Raw genomic sequence first — 18,842 nt, 5'->3', positions numbered from 1 at the left:
ACGGAGCCCTTTCCAAAGATGCCAGGATGAAGTGGAGCCTCTGGCCGCAGGTGGGGAGCGAGGCTGGGCACTTGGGAAGGGTCCTGAGATGGTGGGAGGTAGGGCAGAGAGCACTGGGAGCCTGCTCTGGCAGTGTGGAGTGAGGTGGGGCTGGGGGCCAGATAATTCAGGACTTAGGAGGTCCTCTCGGGATTCTGAGTTCACAGAATCAGAGAGGGACAACCCACACTGCTCTCTTCCTCTCTCCTGATGCCCTTGTCCCGGACAGCCCTCAGTCTGTTAGTCCTCAAGAATCTCTTGGTCTCTGGATGGGGCAGAGAATCTGGTGGTCCCCTTAGGCAGCCACCACCCAAACTCTCCTTGGGCTTCCCCTCCCCAAACCCCTCCAAAAAGGGGAACCGAGTCTCCTCAAGTCCTTGGTGCCCTGGATGCAAGCCCAGAAACCTTCTCATTTTGAGAGCTGTTCTACTCAGTTAGGATGGGCAGCCAGTTAAAGACATGGAGAAACAGCATGCTGCCAGGCTGGGGAAATCGCCAGGGTCCTTACAGTGCTGGTGCCAAGCTCCAGTTCTTGGTCTCCTTCATCTCTGTCTCTGGCTCTGCCCCACATTAACCCTTGCCCCAGGACAGAGCTTAGCAGCCCCTGCTCATCACACAGCTCCAGCCTGGGTCTGGGTGCATGACTAGAGTAAATGCCAGGTAGACCTGGTGCATGCAAGGGGTCCCATCCAGAGAGTGCTCCTGGGGAGCTGGGGCTGAGAGTGGGACTGCAGCTCACTGAGAGCAACTGTTCTGGATTCAGGGCACTTCCTCAGTGTCTAGGGAGGCTGCCCCATGAGAGGCTCTGCAGGTCCCCGTGGAGACTGAACCCTACTGTGTTCTTGGAAAGTGTCATGCAGAGTTTCCTCTGTGAATATTCAAGGCCTGGAAGTTCAGGTTGCAGAATGAGATTAGGTGACAACTGGAACATGGCGAGGAGCTGGAGATTCTTGGTTTGTGGGAGGCTTTCTGTGGTGGATGGCAGCTTGATGCCGACGGTGGGGAGTGGCAGGCGGGAGGATGATGGGCAGACATGTAGGCTATTGGGGTGGAATTAGGCATCGTGAGCTGTTTCCTGAGATTGTACCTCCCAGTTTCTCTCTGTCCATCCTGACCCTGCTCATGACCCTGGTAAAAGGGGGTGTTGGTGAGTGACTTCAATCCACAGTCTTCAGACTCCCGGAGCAGATCTTCACAGGCAGGAAGTTTCTAGATATTGCAGACACAGCCATCAGGCCCTGCAGGCTTTCCCAGGTTGGGGCTGAGCATGAGCTCTCCGGAGTGTTGGGCAATCTTGCCCTTTCCCAGGGAGGAGCTACCTGAGCTTACTCACAGGGCGGGTCCCCAGGTGCTCTCAGCCTGAGTCTGGTCCCACTTGCATTTCTCCAGGTGCTGTGAAAGGAGCTGGCTCAGAGCCTTGGCCTTCTGTCTTCCCCTTTTCTTCCATCTTTAGTTAGGGATCCTAGGCTCTCCTCTTCTCTCTGGGAAGCTGGAGCCTGATTGCTCCATTCCCAGGGAGGGAGTGCCCTCTAGGGCCAGAGAGAGTTAAGGCTGGAGGAGAAGGCACCAGCTGGTGAAGGAGGGCAGGGCCTGGAGGCCAAGTCTGGAAGGGAAGGAGCTGCTGGCCAGTGAGGGGCAAACCGACTGCACCCTGACCTACTGGGCTGGAACAGCACAGGACCCACAGGTATCTGTGAGTTGAGTGTGTGTTTCTTCTTCAGAAGTCCTCTTCCAGCAAAGGGACTGGAATGCACCAGGAAGAGTGTTAAGGGTTGGATTTCCTCTGCCCTAGAACTAGGAACCCCTGCTACTCCTGTATCTCCCTCACCCGGCATATTCCCAGTGGGGAAGGGATTCTCTACATCAGACCCATCCATATGAGTCTGGATTTCTCGGTTGTGCCATTCTTGGATCTTACTTCCTTTGTCTATAAAAATGGGGGTTAACAGTCTTACATGACAGGATTAGGGTGAGGACTAATTAAATAAGACTGCATGTGCAAGTGTGTACACAGGCCTTGCACGCGGTGGGCACGTGGTGAAATTCAGTTGCTCGGGTAACAATAGGACAGGGATGCTGAGCACCTGCTGTGTGCTGGGGGCCCTGAGAAGTCTGAGCCAGGTGCTGGCCCTCAGGAGGCCACAGGATGGTAGAGGAGGCGGACGGCACACCCCGCAGTCAGGGTGGGGAATACTCTGCAGATTGAGCATGGTCATGCCAACAACTGTCAACATCTGTCTCAGGCTGCCATCCACACTCTCCGGGTTGGTGTCCTGGGATCACGTGGGGATGCTGCCGTGGCTTCTTGTCTTCTCTGCTCTGGGTCTCCAGGCCTGGGGTAAGTTTTCTTTCCCTGGGCCAAAGAGCAACCAAGAAGGGTGATCCTAAAGTCTCGTAATAGGAATTTAAAAAATACCTACTCTCTATCTGAGCCTGAGGAGTGCAAGGCTGCAGTGAGCCGAGATCCCGCCACTGCACTCCAGCCTGGGTGGCAGAGCGAGAACTTGTCTCAAAAACAAACAAACAAACACCTACTCTCTCTTGGCCAGGGGTGGTGGCTCATGCTTGTAATCCCAGCACTTTGGGAAGCCGAAGTGGATGGATCTCATGAGGTCAAGAGATTGAGACCATCCTGGCCAACATGGTGAAACCTCATCTCTACGAAAAATACAAAAATTAGCTGGGTGTGCCTCTAGTCCCAGCTACTCGGGAGGGAGGCTGAGGTGGGAGAATTGCTTGAAGCCGGGAGGTGGAGGTTGTAGTGAGCAGAGATCATGCCACTGCACTCCAGCCTGGGTGACAGAGCGAGAACTTGTCTCAAAAACAAAAACAAACAAACAAACAAACAACAACAGCAACAAAACAAACCTATTCTCTCTTGGCTGGGCATGGTGGCTCATGCCTGTAATCCCTGCACTTTGGGAAGCCGAAGTGGATGGATAATGAGGTCAAGAGATCAAAACCATCCTGGCCAACTTGGTGAAACCCCATCTCTACTAAAAATACAAAAATTAGCTGGGCGTGGTGGTGCACGCCTGTAGTCCCAGCTACTCAGGAGAGAGGCATGAGAGAATCACTTGAACCTGGGAGGGAGAGGTTTTAGTGAGCCAAGATTGTGCCACTGCACTCCAGTCTGGTGACAGAGTGAGAGTCGGTCTCAAAGAAACAAACAAAAAACAAAACAACCCCCCCACCAAAATAAAAACCTACTCTCTCTTAGGGCGAAAGAATAGATTGTACGTAGAGCACAGAACTTGGAGCCTATAGACTTGGATTCAAGTCCTTGCTCTGCCTCTAGGAATGATTTTAAAAGAGCAATTCAGCTGTATAATGCTTTATTTTCCCACCTGAAAACTGAGATAGCTATGACTTCCTAGACTCACTGTGAGGATTAAATGAGATAATGCACCTGAAGATATAGCAATATGTGGGCAGTAAAAGCAGATAAACAGGAGCAAGGATTGCATTTGTATTATTATGATGTTAATCAGAGTTCAACCTATGGCTTGGGCTTGTGCTTGTCAATGAGAGAAAGCTCCTTGCGGGTAAGGGTCTCAATCAACACACCTTGCCCATCCCCCATGGGCCTTCAGACAGGAGAATGGGCATAGCACATGTCCCTAAAATCAATCCTGGGGAGACTGGTCTGAGCCATGCAGGTAATTCTAACCCGTTCTCCACAGACGCTTCCCCATTGCTTCGGTAAAATAACGCACACACGAGAGGACTTTGTGGTTTTGAAGTGTCTGAATATATTTCCACTTTTTTTTTTTTTTTTTGCCAATCGTGTGTGTAGATACAGCTCATGAGAAAAGGATAACATTTCCAACTCCCTGCCTATCCCAGGGGGATTGCCCAGAGTTGGCGTGAGAAGAAGCTATTGCCACTTGCTGCTATTAGAGGTGGCCCTCTGGTCAGCCCAGAGGGATTTCTTAGAGGGGGCTCTGGGATTTGAGGAAGCAGAGGGGCAGTGCAGAGGGGATGGCTGTATAGTTGGTATTGGTGCTCTCTGATGCAAAATGGGATATTCCTTTGCAGGTGATTCCTCCTGGAACAAAACACAAGCTAAACAGGTATCAGAGGGGCTTCAGAACCCATTTCAGAACATCCCCCAGCTCACTGAAAAAGGTAAACTGGATCTGGATAGTAAGGGGGTTTGGGGACCAGCTGGGGTTTTTCATGTGATCGGAAATGTTTCTGAGGTCTGCAGAGCCACATGCGACTGGGAGGGGCAAATGGAGTTGAGGTGCAGAGAGCAGTACCAGTAAACCACCTGCATTAATTGCCCTAGGTCCTTGGAATGGAAGGCTGGTGCTGGAGGGCTGGAAAACCAGGAAGGGAGGAAACAGCCTCTTCAGACAGGGAGCCCCTGTGGAGGGAGACCCAAACCTTGCCCTCAGGGAGTCCTCAGACTGAGGGGGCAACACAGTCCCTGCTGGGGGCAGAAGATGTAGTCCCCTCAGGGAACACTCACAGCCGCAGAGGAAATGATCAGAGAGCACATACTGAATGCTGAGGTGACACCAAGCCAGGCTGTTCAGGGCTTTCCCCAGGGATAAGCAGGTGATGCTTCCTGAAGTGCAGGGCCTGGAACACAGCAGGGCAGGAGCTGAGTAGGGGATATTCTGGGATGGGGAAACAAAGCATTAGGCTCCCTGGCCAGGTGCAGAGTCTGTGCTGGGGGTGAGTGTTGGAGAGGTGGGGTTGCAGAGGTGAGCAGGGCAGGTGTACCTGCCTGTTGAAGGCTTCCTTCTCAGGCTCTTCCACTACCATGGGGCCGATACAGCCCATGCCTGCATGTTCAGCTTGGCCTGCTAATGGGGTAGTGATGGGGCAGGTGCGCTGAGTGACGTCCCCAAGGCCTCCCCACAGATGTCTCCACCCCGGTCTCTCGCAAGGCATGGGGGGCAGAAGCTGTTGGCTGCAGTATTCAGCTGACCACGCCAGTGAATGTCCTTGTTATACACCATGTCCCTGGACTGGAGTGTCACGACCAGAGAGTCTGCAGCCAGAGACTGCGGGAACTGCAGGCCCATCATATCCACAACAACAGCGGGTGTGACGTGGCCTACAAGTAAGAGGCTGGGTCAGGGTCCCAAGGCAAATGGTCAGTGTTGCTTCCCTGGGATGCTTCTCTTGTCCCTTCTCATCCCTTTTCCTCATTTTCTGGGTTGTGGTCCTATATGTTTTATAATGAATAAAATATTTAAAACCCTCATGAAACTCCCAATCCTTTGGATTTTTCTGTGAGGTACCTGTTTCTGAGAGCTCCCAGAAGGAAGCAAGGAAGGTTAAGTAATAACTGTATTCTCTACCCTCCCCCAACCCTGGCTTACACAGCACACCACAGATTACATACATGAGGGCTTTAGCTCCCCCGACTGGTAGGCAGGTGTCACCATCTCTTTGCCCTGGGAGAGGGGCCCAAGGGAGGGAGGCTGATTAATTTGAAGTCACACATCTGTGGACTCATGGAGCCTAAACTGGCTCTCTTCATCCCTGGCGTGTTCCTCCACACCACACACATGGGCTCCGGTCTCAGTGAGGCAACTGTCCATCAGTTGCTGTAATGATCTCTCTAGTAGTTCCTACTGGTGTCCATATCACATGCTTCTGGCTCACCTCTGACTTTGACTAGCTGTGGACAGTTCCTGAGTGTGGTGATGGCTTCCTGCCTCAAGTGTCCAACACATCTCTCTACTTTCCTGCTTCAGACCTTCCCCCAGCCCCTGACGACAAAAGGGAGTAAATACCTTCATGGGGGACAGTGATTGGTGTGTAGCTTCCTCAACCCTAGCCCTTCTGAGAGGCAGTTCTAAAGCACATGTACACAGCTCCTGGGAAGGCCAAAGGGTGGGGTGGAGCTGTGGGTGGCCCTTGTGTGTCAGCCCAATTTCACACACTTTGCTGGCTTTCTTCCTTCTGTCTCACTCTCCTCATCCTGGCTTCTGGGATCCTTCAAGAATTGAAGACAGAGGAAAGAAACATGAAAGGTGGCTTGACAGTCGAGGGCAGGTTTATTTCAGAGAAAACAAAACTGAGAGAGGCTTCTGGCCAAGTTAGGTCAGAGCCCACTCTCTTACAGACTAAGAGTTTTTAAGGATTCAGGGTGGGAGAGTTTATTAGAGGCTTGGACTGCTTCTGTGTCTTTGTTGTGCTTATCTGGGAGGAGAGTCGTGTGTCTGTTCCCATACATCTTTCTGCAGCTGCAGGCATTCCCTCCAAGTCTGCTTTTAGCTTTCCTGTCAACCTGAAGGGAAAGGAATGTGCTTATTAAGGTCCACTGTTTTACTGGGGCCCATTGTATGAGGGTGAAGTTTGGCAGTTACCCAAGAGACTTTCCCCCCACCTCCCTCTGTGCCTGAGCTGTCTTATCTGTGTTTTACTGTCTGCTCTTTCTGGCTGCTTGTTGTTAGAAGAGAAGTGATTTCCTTGAAATACATGAGGCTAGAAAGGGAGCTGGAACTTAAAGTGGTGGTGTTTGTCTGAGATGGTGATGCTCCTGCTCTGTCAGGTCCCTTTGCAAATAAAGTGCCTGCATCCTCGTCCTTGTCTCAGGAGCTACTTCTTGGTAAGTCTATGTAGGACAGTTATTTGACAGGGAGAAATCGAATGAACAGCTCTACATGGATCACACAGACAGCACACACTTTGGAGGAGGTAGGAGAGCCATGTTTAAGGAAGTGTGGAAGACAGAAGACCCTTCCATTGTGTGGTCAGGTCAGTGTTAGTTACTGTGGAACCTCTAGGACCTCTTCTCCTGAGCATGTAGAATGATTTATGGTAAAACTGCAGCCTCTGAAAAGGGAAGGAGGTAGGGAGTGTGAGAGTGGTTCCTTCTGAATTCTAAGGACTAGTATAAATGACTTGTTCTTTCCAGTGTCTGGGAAGAGTTCGTGCAAATTCCTTTTAGTGAACACGGCTTCAGCCCTTCTCCATTTTGAGGCTGGGTAAGTGGTTTCCCCTCTGAGGAATGTCCTACAGTGCCAGCCATGAAACCAGTATTATCTTGCTCCATAGCTTCCTGGTTGGGGATGATGGCAGGGTGTATGAAGGTGTTGGCTGGAACATCCAAGGCTTGCACACCGAGGGCTACAACAACATCTCCCTGGGCTTTGCCTTCTTCGGCACTAAGAAAGGTAACAGTTATCACAGCTGACCTTCTCCAAAGAATTCTCTAATCCTTTGTCTCAGGAGCCACTTCATGGGAAGTAGTTGTCTGCTACTCTGGTGTCTTCTTATCCTTCTCATACTTCTCTGAAGACCCACTCTCTCGGAATTCTCTTCTTCCTCGATTTCCAGGAAATGATGTTGTGAAGGGTCTCTTCCTACTAGCCTGGTGTCCTTCTCAACCACTGTAAACAGGCTCCTCTTCCTCTAGCCATCTCGATGGCTAACCAGTCGTCTCTCTGCAAGCTTATCTGGGCTTCAGCTCTCTCCTCTACGTCAATGACTATCACATCTTCCTCTTGAGCTCTGACCATTCTGTGACTGTGGGCCATGCTTTCCAAGTTCCTGCCAGGCAATTCTTCCTTTCATCTCTTACTACTAGATTTTCTACGTATTTCTGAAAAAAAAAACCAACTCTGAGTCCCCTAATCTCTGACTCTCTTTCACTTCTTTCTGGGCTATTGCTCTAAGGCCCCTTGCCACATGCATCCTAACATACGTACTCCAGGACCATTCCTTTGAATTTGTGCACCCTTTCCTGTTAACAGAGATCTTGCATACCTAGTTCCTCATTTTCCTCTCCCAGTACCCTTTGAGATAGTCCAGGTAGATTTAATAACCCCTGTTGTGCAGAGTTGCAGCCTGGGATTCAGAGAGGTTGATGACTCCAAGTGGCACAGCTAGAAGGAGAGGAATCAGAACATGGTCTGTATCTTTTATCTCCAGCTCCTGGGTGGTTTCCCCAGCGTTCCAGAGGACTCCGTGTTTATCTTGTTTTTGCTTTTGTTTTCATGACTACTCATTTCCATTTGTTGTTAACTTGGGATCTTGAGCATGTTACTTCTTGGAGCCTCAAGTTCCTCCTCACAAATAATGCAGTTAATAATAGCATCTCTCAGAGGTTTGTGCTGAGGATTAAATGAGTTATTGTAGGCAGAGTCTGGCACATACCTGGAGGGGTCCTCTTCTGATGAGAAACCCTGGCCTGGCCTGGCGGGTGCTGCTGAGCTTGGTGCTGCTTCTGAGCTCTTTCATGGAGAGAGGGGGTGAAGTTTGGCAGGTATTTGGGATGGAAAAGGACTTCATTTTGAGTCACTGAGAGATCTTTCCAGGCAGATCCTTAATTCTCAGCCTCTCCAACTGGGGTCATAACCTGTTCCCTTTTCTTCCTCTCCATCAGCTGTGCAGGGGCTGGCAGAACATCTCCTCCTCCCCCAAGAGATCCCCGAAACTCAGGCTGGGTGGAGGTTTCCCGCAGATTTCTGTCTTCCAGGCCACAGTCCCAGCCCTGCTGCCCTGTCAGCCATGGAAAACCTAATCTCCTATGCTGTCCAGAAGGGCCACGTGTCATCCAGCTATGTTCAGCCGCTTCTTGTGAAAGGTGAGAACTGCCTGGCCCCTCGACAGAAGGCGAGCCTGAAGAAAGGTAAGACCTTCAACCCTACTGGGCCTGCTGCTGGGTTCACCCCAACTAACTTGCAAACACCATTGAGAGTGACCTTTTCAGTAGGGCTCATGAGATTCCTTCTGGTAGGCAACTGGCCACCCAACTCTCTGAACTCTTGGGGCTGGCAAATATTGAGAGGAAACCTCCAGGCCACCTCTTTATCCCGCAGATTCCTCATATGAAAGAGCCATAGCATTATCTCTGGTGTCATATATGCACATTCCTTTCTTCCGTCACTCAACAAGCATTTATTGAACACCCTCTAGACTCTGAAAATATACGAAGGAACGAAAAGCAAAAGTCCCTGGCCTCATGAAGTTTCAGTCTAGAGGGCAGAGACAGACAATAAGCAAATAAATAAGTGACATATTTGGTACGTTACACGGAGAAAAGTGCAAGGGAGGAAACAATGGAAAGGGACTGGATGTATTTTATACACATATTTGTACATTGATATGTTTACACATGAACACACACACACTGACACACATTTCTGAATACAAAAACCAAAACAACACTAATAGACTGAAGTGCTGCAGAAAACTTAGACCACCGCTTATGCAGACTTTAAAGAAAGAGCTTAACATAATTCAGATAATAAAAGGTGGATACTATTTTGGGTTTGACAAGCAGCAACATCAAAAACAGTAAATTTAATAAGCACTTTCAGCCTTTTCTTGAGCTTAATCAAGATTGAAAGAAGATTCATCTCTATTATGTTAAAGCCTTAGTAGATTTGATCTCTGGTGCCATCTGTCAATATAAATGATCGCTTACACTGACAGAGAGTTTCATGGATTACAAATGACTCAAAGACATATTCTTAGAATAAAATGTCCATGTCCCACTGTGGGACACTGTCTGCTCTCAAGTCCCACTGTTTGGGTCAGGGTGGGAGACCCAGAAGGGTTTGGGAAGTTGAGGGTCCTGAGCGTTATGTCAGCCTACAGTGGAGAGGAGGCTGGCATGGATGGGGAAGATGAACCCTCTGTGGTTTCTCGCCTCATCTCAGCTTGTCCCAGCATTGTCCCACGGTCTGCGTGGGGGGCCAGGGAGACCCACTGTCCCAGGATGACGCTCCCAGCGAAGTATGGCATCATTATCCACACTGCCGGGAGGACCTGCAACATTTCCGATGAGTGCCGCTTGCTGGTCCGGGACATCCAGTCTTTCTACATAGACAGGCTCAAGTCGTGTGACATTGGGTATAAGTAAGTGGGTCTGGGTACTGTGGGCTTCTCTTCCCTTGGGGGCAGAAACTGAACCTTTGAAAGGAAGAGGAAAGGGAACTAATATTTACTGGGTAGTCACCATAGGAGAGGCACTGTATGGATAACCAAATGGATTCATCACACGACCCTACATGGGTCTTACTTAGGAGATAGCCAAGGGGGTAATCATTTGCCCAAACATGTTCTCAAGACGTGTACCTACTAAAGGTAGTAAACTGGCATGACAGATGCTAAAACTCTGCCAAAAAGTCACCGGAGGAAGCAGTGCGCATGCAAGACTGTGGTACCTGTGGAAAAGAAAATGGAAAGATTGTGCTTTGTTTGTGTAACCACCGCCTACTACACAGAGGCCGGGGCTCTGCTGCTCACTTTGCCACAACCTGAAGCGGTTCCCCCTCAGGGTAGACTCGTGCTGCTTCTCTGCTTCTAGAAACCACCAATCTCCTTGGGAAGAATATCCTTCCTATCTGAAGGCGAGGGAGAGACCAGACACTATCTTCTGATTTCTGTAATGCTAAGGTCTGTGATCCTTTTTTTTTTTTTTTTTTGAGACAGAATCTTGCTCTGTCACCCGGACTGGAGTGCAGTGGCCGGATCTCAGCTCACTGCAAGCTCTGCCTCCCGGGTTTACGCCATTCTCCTGCCTCAGCCTCCCGAGTAGCTGGGACTACAGGCGCCCGCCACCTTGCCTGGCTAGTTTTTTTTTTATTTTTTAGTAGAGACAGGGTTTCACCGTGTTAGCCAGGATGGTCTCGATCTCCTGACCTCGTGATCCGCCCGTCTCGGCCTCCCAAAGTGCTGGGATTACAGGCTTGAGCCACCGCGCCCGGCCGGTCTGCGATTCTTTAATAAGGAGCACACCGACCTAAGTGCAAGAGTAAACATTTCTTTTTATCTCCCATTAAACGTTATCTTAAAGGGTCTCAAAATCCTGTGATACATTTCTGATCAAGATGTTTCCATTAAAAAGTACTGATTTTAAAAACTGCCGCACAAACACACAAAACAAATAGTCCACAAAACAAATAATCCGCAAAACAAGTAGAAATTTCTTGAAGGATGCTTTCAGAGCTTGCAGATAAGACATCCGGGGTTAGACCCCATGTAATGTCCCATCAGGAACAATCACACTAAATTTAAATCTCAGGAAAGGCTACTGCTCGCCCATTTGGCATATTCATGCACATTCATAGAAGGAGCCCTTAACTCTAGGGCCATTTATGGCTTAGCGATGAATTTACCATCGCTTGGTACATGATTCTGAGCTGACTGTCTTTTCCCTCTCTGGCCTCCCTGTTCTCTGTCCCCATTTTAGTATCTTTTCAAGATACGAGAAAACTTTCCCTCCAACATCTATGACGTATCAGAACCTACCAAGTGCTTTGCTAGGTCCTGCTGTACAGGATTACTTGCAGCGTAGCTGTCTTTAATGAGAGTGGATAGTTGAAAATTGACTGTAAATTTGGAAAGCCTAAATTGGAAAGTGGTGGAGGCTGAGGGGAGGTCCTTTCCCTTTTTCCATTCAGGTCTCAGAGGGTAGTTGCCTGTCCCTTGACTTGGACCTTGTATTGTATCCTCTTCTATTATAGCATTATGACAGTGTCATTTTCTTTCCTTGAGGTGCTCTGTGGTCGGGATGACACACTCCCTGCCTCATAGATTACAATTCACAGAACATGTAATTGAATGTGTACTCTGCGTGGCACAAGGCTATCCTCTGGGGGTGCCATTGGATGTGCCTCATAGATATGGCTCTTGCCTGAATGGAGCCAATGCTTTAGTGAGGAAGAAAAATAATTCAAACAAATAAGTTCTAGTAGGGTAGGTTAAACATTATGATAGGGGACACGTGAAGGGTAGACGGGAGGCTTAGGCTGCCAGGAAAATGGGAGTGAAGGAAGCAATCTCTGTGGGAGTGTCAGATTAGCTGGGGCCTCACAGGTGAGTGGGAGGAGGAAGCAGGAAGAGTGATTCAGGAAGAGGGAAAGGGCTCCGTGGAAAGGACAGAATTCCAGCCTGAGAAAGGTGCCTTTAGGCAGCTGAGAGAAGTTCATCGGGATAAATATAGATGTCAAAGAGGGGTGTGGGAGAGCTGATGCTGGGGAGGCAGACAGGGCACATGTCAGCAGGATCTTGTAACTTAAGCTAGGGTGTGTACACTCAGTGCTGAGGGACTGAAAACAGGGTTTTGACACAGTAAGATCTGTATTTTAGAAAGACTAGTCTGGCTCCCCTTTAGGAATAGATTGGATGGGAAAGGGTGGAATTGGAGGCAGTGAGATCTGAGGACTGTGCAGCAATCCAGGCAGGACTAAGTGGTGACGTCCCTGTGATGGTAGCAGAGGTCACAGAGAGAAGTGGAGGAATTTCAGAGGTCAGTGGAGGTTAACGGTTAGTGACCAGGGCTCAGGGCAGATCAGGGAGTGTAGTTGGGAGACATCATTGACAAGCCCGGGTTAATGAGTGGATGAAGTGGGTGGGCTGATACCTGTATTCCTGGCTGGGGCCAGTGGGTGTGTGACCATGCCTTTCATCAAGATGGGGATCCCAGAAAGGGGAACAGGTGAGGAAGAAGATGGGTCCAGTTGTGACCATGTGGACTTTCATGGATGGCAACTGAAGCCAAGGAAGTGGATGGGTTAGTCCTGTGTTGAGTAAGGGGAGAAGAGGGCTTAGGATAGCATCCTGAGGAACCCCACATTTAAGGAAAGGGTGCAGGAAGATGAGCTGTGGAGGGAGAGCAGCTGGAGAAGAAAGCCAAGAGAATGTGGTATGATGGAAGCTAAGGGAAGAGAATGTTTGGAGAAGTCAAGAGGGGTGGCAGAGTCAAACGTACAGAGAGATCAAGTCAGGAAAGATTGGGGAAGTTTACATTGTACTTAATGGTAAGGAGATCCTGGGTCACCTTGGGGGAAACTATTTTCTTGGTGAGAAGGAGAAAAGGCGTAGGGATTGAAAGCTGTCATTCTCTTTTTTCTTTATTGACTGTGAGCTACTTGGGGGCTGCAGTGGTGTGCTGGAGTCGAGTGGACTCGTGCCAGCTCATGAGAGCTGATTATTAGAGATTCTGGAATTTTGAGAGCTGGTTGTTGTTAAATTGCTGGTCACCTGAAATCTGCTATAGTGAGAGGTTTACACCACAGAAATCAGTATATGCTGTAAACTGGGATTCCCTCTCCTTACTCTGCCTTCCTCATTCCCCCTGGGCTAGTTTACCAGCACTCCATTGGCAAGGACTCTGTCTTGTTTCTGTAACCCAGTGCTTAGAATCCAATAGATAATCAAAGTCTGAAGCGGTAAAGACATGGATAAATTAATACATGAAAGAGAGAAACAATTCCTGAGTTTCATGCTGGTCTCCATCTCCCCTTGTGGTCCTCTAGCTTCCTGGTGGGCCAGGATGGCGCCATTTATGAAGGGGTGGGCTGGAATGTCCAAGGCTCCTCCACCCCTGGCTACGAAGACATTGCCCTAGGCATTACCTTCATGGGCACCTTCACAGGTAAGTGGATGCTTTGGGCAGTTGGGTCATTGGATGGTATTTGAAAGAGAGCATCCGACATGGAAGACAAAGTCTCAGTCTCAAGCGTCATTTTAGTGCCTGCATATGCTTGATTGACCCAGCTTCCAATCCAACATTTGACTCAGCTGAGTGTGACCAGAGGTGATCCCCAGACATAATGCTTACCCTACATCTACCCTTTTCTGTACCCAGCCAAATGTCTCTTTCTTTCAGTATGTAAGGAACATGCAAAGCAAGGGGAAAAGATCTTTGTGCTTATTTTTAGCTCATCTTGGTCAGCAGATGCATCCTCTCTTGGTTACCATGACAGCAATGTAGAGACACTTTGCCGTATATGCCAAAGCCATAATGAGCCCCAGTCTTTGCACTGAGAGTTCACACTGAGAATTGTCATGGCTCAGAGCTCTATTTCACTTTTTTTGTTTTTGTTTTTATAGATTTAGGGGCTACATGGATCTATTGTGCTACATGGATCTATTACACAGTGGTGAAGTCTGGGCTTTCAGTGTACCCATCACCTGAGTAGTGTACATGGTACCCATTAAATAACATCTTGTCCCTAATCCTGCTCTCACTTTCCCACCTTTTGAAGTCTCTGATGTCTATTATTGTACTCTGTGTGCCAATGTGTACCCATTGTTTAGCTTTCACTTATAAGTGAGAATATGTAGTTTTTCATTTTCTGTTTTTGAGTCATTTCACTTAGGAATATGGCCTCTATTTCCGCTTATGTTGCTGTAAAAGACATGATTTCATTTTTCTTTTTTTTTTTTGAGATGGAGTCTTGCTGTCTCCCAGGCTGGAATGCAATGTGCAGTTTTGGCTCAATGAAACCTCTGCCTCTTGGGTTCAAGTGATTCTTCAGCCTCAGCCTCCCAAGTAGCTAGGACTACAGGCATATGCCACCACATCTGGCTAATTTTTGTATTTTTAGTAGAGACAGGCTTTCATCATGTTGGCCAGATTGGTCTCGAACTCCTGACCTCGTGATCCATCCATCTCGGCCTCCCAAAGTGAGCCATCGCACCACGATTTCATTTTTTAATGGCTGAATAGTATTCCATGGTGTACACACACACAAACACACCCCACATTTTCTTTATTCATTCATCCATTGACGGACATTGAAGTTGATTCAATGCCTTTGCTATTATGAATAATGTTGAGATAAACATGTGAGTGCAAATGTCTTTTTGATATAATGATTTCTTTTTCTTTGGGGTGATACTCACTCTTTGGATTGCTGAATCAAATGGCTATTTTATTTTTAGCTCTTTGATAAATCTCCATAGAGGTTGTACTAATCTACATTCTCATCAATAGTGTGTAAGCATTCCCTTTCCTCTGCATCCTCAGCAACATCTGTTATTTTTTGACTGATTTATTTATTTATTTATCGAGACAGAATCTTGCTCTGTTGCCAGGCTGGAGTGCAGTGGCGTGATTTCGGTGGCTCACTGCAACCTCCACCTCCTGGTTTCAAGCAATTCTCCTGCCTCAGCCTCCTGAGTAGCTAGGACTACAGGTGTACGCCACCATGTCCAGCTAATTTTTTTGTATTTTTTAGTGGAGATGGGGTTTCACCGTGTTAGCCAGGATGGTCTCAATCTCTGTCAATCCGACTGGTGTAAGATGGTTTCTCATTGTGATTTTAATTTGCATTTCTCTGATGATTAGTAATGTTGAGCATTTTTTCATGGTTTTTGGCTGCTAGCACATCTTCTTTAGAAAAATGTCTGTCCATGTCCTTTCCTCACTTTTTAATGAGCTGATTTTTTTCCCTAAGTTGTTTGAGTTCCTTGTAGATTCCGGATATTAGCTCTTTGTCAGATGCATAGGTTGCCAACATTTTCTTCCATTTTGTAGGTTGTCTGTTTACTCTGTTGATTATTTCTTTTGCTGTGAAGAAACGTTTCAGTTTAATTAAGTCCCGTTCGTCTTTTTTTTGTTTTTGTTGCATTTGCTTTTGAGGACTTAGTCATAAATGTGTTGCCTAGGCCAATTTCCAGAAGAGATTTTTCCTAGGTTTTCTTCTAAGATTTTTATAGTTTGAGATCTTACATTTAAGTCCTTAATCCATCTTGAGTTAATGTTTGTATACAGTGAGATATGTGGGTCTAGTTTCATTCTTCTGCATGTGACTATCCAATTTTCTCAGCACCATTTATTCAATAGGGTGTCCTTTTCCTGGTGTATATTTTTGTCAACTTTGTCAAAGATCAGTTGAGTAGCTATTTGGCTTTATTTCTGGGTTCTCTATTCTGTTCCATTGACCTATGTATCTATTTTTATACCAGTACCATGCTAATTGGTTACTATAGTCTTGTAGTATAATTTGAAGTCAGGTAATATGATACCTCCAGCTTTATTCTTTTTACTTAGAATTGCTTTGGCTATTTGGGTTCTTTCTTAGTTCCATATGAATTATAGAATAGTTTTTCCAAATTCTGTGAAAAATGATGTTTGTAATTTGATAGGAACTGTGCTGAATCTGTAGATTGCTTTGGGCAGTATGGTCATTTTAATGACATTGATCCTTCAAATCCATGAGCATGGGTTGTCTTTTCATTTGTTTGTGCCATTTACAATTTTTTTTTTTTTTTTGAGACGGACTCTTACTCTGTTGCCCAGGCTGGAGTGCAGTGGCACAATCTCAGCTCACTGCAAGCTCCGTCTCTGAGGTTTATGCCATTCTCCTGCCTCAGCCTCCTGAGTAGCTGGGACTACAGGCACCTGCCACCATGCCCAGCTAATTTTTTTTGTATTTTTTAGTGGAGACGGGGTTTCACCGTGTTAGCCCGGATGGTCTCGATCTCCTGACCTTGTGATCCACCCGTCTTGGCCTCCCAAAGTGCTGGGATTACAGGTGTGAGCCACCGCACCCAGCCTACAATTTTTTTTCATCAGTGTTTTGTAATTCTTGTAGAGCTCTTTCACCTCCTTGGTTAAATGTATTCCTTGTATATGTGTGTGTGTGTGTACGTGTGTGTGTATGTATACACACACATATGTATTCCTACTGTGTGTGTGTATATACATATATACATACACTAGGAATACATATATACTAGGAATACATATATATATACATACAAACATATACATATATACATGCAAACATATACACACCTATATATAACACATATAGGTGTGTATCTCTATAGGTGTATCTATCTATCTATCTATCTATATCTATCTATATGTAGCTATTGTATATGGAATTGAGTTCTTGATTTGGTTCTTAGCTTGATTGTTATTGGTGTATAGAAATGCTACTGATTTTTGTACATTGATTTTGTATCTTGAAACTACTGAAATGATTTATTAAATATAGGAGTCTTTTGGAGGAGCCTTGAGGGTATTGTAGGTGTAAGATTATATCATCAGTGAACTGAGATATTTTGACTTCCTCTTTTCCAATTTGGGTGCCTTTTATTTCTCTCTCTTGCGTGATTGTTTTATTCAATACTGTGTTGAATAGGAGTGGTGAAAGCGGGCATCCTTGTCTTTTTCCAGTTCTTAGGGGAACTTTTTCCAGTTTTTACCATTCAGTATGATGTTGATTGTGATTTTGTCATATATAGATTTATTATTCTGAGGTATGTTCTTTTGATGCCTAGTTTGTTGAGAGTTTTTTATCATGAAGTAATGTTGGATTCAATTGAATGCTTTTTCTGCATCAAAACTATTATATATTTTTGTTTTAATTCTGCTTATGTGGTGAATCACATTTATTTATTTGCATATGTTGAACCATCTCTGCTTCCCAGGAATAAAGCCCACTTGATTGTGGGAATTAACTTTTTGATGTGTTGTTGGATTTAGTTCGCTAGTTTTTTGTTGTGAACTTTTGCATTGATATCCATCAGGGATATTGGCCTGCAGTTTTGGTTGTTATTGTGTCCTTACCTGGCACTGGTATCAGAGTGGCTTTGTAGATGAGTTGGGGAGGATTCCCTCCTCCTCAATTTTTGGGAGCAGTTTTTGTAGGATTGGTATTCTTCCTTTTACATCTGGTAGAATTCGGCTGTGAATCCATCTGGTCCCGGGCTTTTTGTTGTTGGGAGATTCTTTTTTAAATTACTGATTTAACTGAATTATTTGTTATTGGTCTATTCATGATTTCTATTTCTTCCTGGTTCAGTCTTGGGATGTTGTATGCTTCCAGGAATTTATCCATTTCCTCTAGGTTTTTTAGTTTGTGTGCATGGAGATGCTCATAGTAATCTCTGACAATCTTTTGTTATTTCTGTGATAGCAACTGTAATGTGACCTTTATCATTTCTGATTGTGGATATTCTAATCTTTTTTTTTCTTGGTTAATCTAGCTAGTGGTCTGTGAGTTCTGTTTATCTTTTCAAATAACCCACTTTTTGTTTCATTGAGCCTTTCTATTTCTGTTTTGGTCTCAATACCATTTAGTTCTGCTGTTTTATGTTATTTCTTTTGCTAGTTTTGGGTTTTGTTTGTTCTTGCTTTTCCAGTTTTTTTGGGATGTGACATTAGGTTGTTAATTTGAGACTTTTCTATCTTTCTGACAGAGGCATTTGATGCTATAACATTCCATCTTATCACTGTTTTTTGTTGTATCCCAGAGGTTTTGGTATGTTGTGTCTCTATTTTCATTCATTTCAAAAAATCTTTAACTTTGGCTTTAATTTTATCATTTACCCAATGACCATTCAGGAGCAGGTTGTTTAATTTCCATGTATTTGTATAGTTTTGAGAGTTAATTGGTATTGATTTCTAGTTTTCTTCCACTGTAGTCCAGCAAGATACTTGATATGATTTTAATTTTTAAAAAATTTATTGAGGCTTGCTTTGTGGCCTAGTATATGGTCTGTTTTTGAGAATGTTCCATGTGCAGAAGAGATGAATATATATTCTGCCACTGTTGACTAGAAAGTTCTGTAAATGTCTGCTAGGTCTGTTTGGCCTAGAGTCCAATTTAAGTCTAGAGTTTCTTTGTTGATTTTCTGCCTGGATGATCTGTCTAGTGCTGTCAGGGGGGTGTTGAAGTTCCCCACTACTATTATATCGCCACTCATCTCTTTTCTTAGGTCTAGCAGTATTTGTTTTATGAATGTGGGTGCTCTCGTGTTGAGTGCATATACATTTAGGATTGTTATATCTTCTTATTGAATTGACCCTTGTATCATTACATAATGAACTTCCTTATCTTTTTTTTTTTAACTGTTTTGACTTAAAGTCTGTTTTACTTGACATAGTGTAGCAACTCCTGTTCCTTTTTGGTTTCCATTTAAATGGAATATCTTTCTCCACCCTTGATTTTGAGTCTATAAATGTCTTTACCAGTTAGAGGGCTTCTTGTAGGCAGCATATGGTTGGATTTTGTGTTTTTATTCATTCTGTCAGCCTATATTTCTTAAGTGAAGAATTTCGTTCATTTATGGTTTTTTTTTTTTTTTTT

The 18,842-nt window shown here is 45.8% G+C and overlaps 1 protein-coding gene across 2 annotated transcripts in view; it reads left to right on the top strand.

The window, feature by feature from the left end:
- The first annotated feature begins 1,412 nt into the window (after positions 1 to 1,412).
- The window catches only part of PGLYRP4 (peptidoglycan recognition protein 4), a 19,649-nt gene continuing 2,219 nt past the window's right edge, over positions 1,413 to 18,842 (top strand). The window contains exons 1-8 of one of the 2 annotated variants that reach the window (XM_011928104.1): positions 1,413 to 1,732; positions 2,283 to 2,377; positions 4,078 to 4,167; positions 4,900 to 5,113; positions 7,060 to 7,178; positions 8,483 to 8,635; positions 9,669 to 9,867; positions 13,272 to 13,390. In XM_011928104.1, coding sequence (XP_011783494.1) covers positions 2,329 to 2,377; positions 4,078 to 4,167; positions 4,900 to 5,113; positions 7,060 to 7,178; positions 8,483 to 8,635; positions 9,669 to 9,867; positions 13,272 to 13,390 — 943 coding nt within the window. In that variant the 5' untranslated portion in view covers positions 1,413 to 1,732; positions 2,283 to 2,328. Of the gene's footprint in view, positions 1,733 to 2,282; positions 2,378 to 4,077; positions 4,168 to 4,899; positions 5,114 to 7,059; positions 7,179 to 8,482; positions 8,636 to 9,668; positions 9,868 to 13,271; positions 13,391 to 18,842 lie in introns of those variants that run through there. The other variant, XM_011928105.1, reaches the window with a different exon arrangement.

Source organism: Colobus angolensis, unplaced genomic scaffold, assembly GCF_000951035.1.
Source record: "Colobus angolensis palliatus isolate OR3802 unplaced genomic scaffold, Cang.pa_1.0 Scaffold77, whole genome shotgun sequence".
In the NCBI taxonomy this organism is placed as follows: domain Eukaryota; kingdom Metazoa; phylum Chordata; class Mammalia; order Primates; family Cercopithecidae; genus Colobus; species Colobus angolensis.
This window is presented reverse-complemented; position numbering and strand designations above follow the sequence as displayed.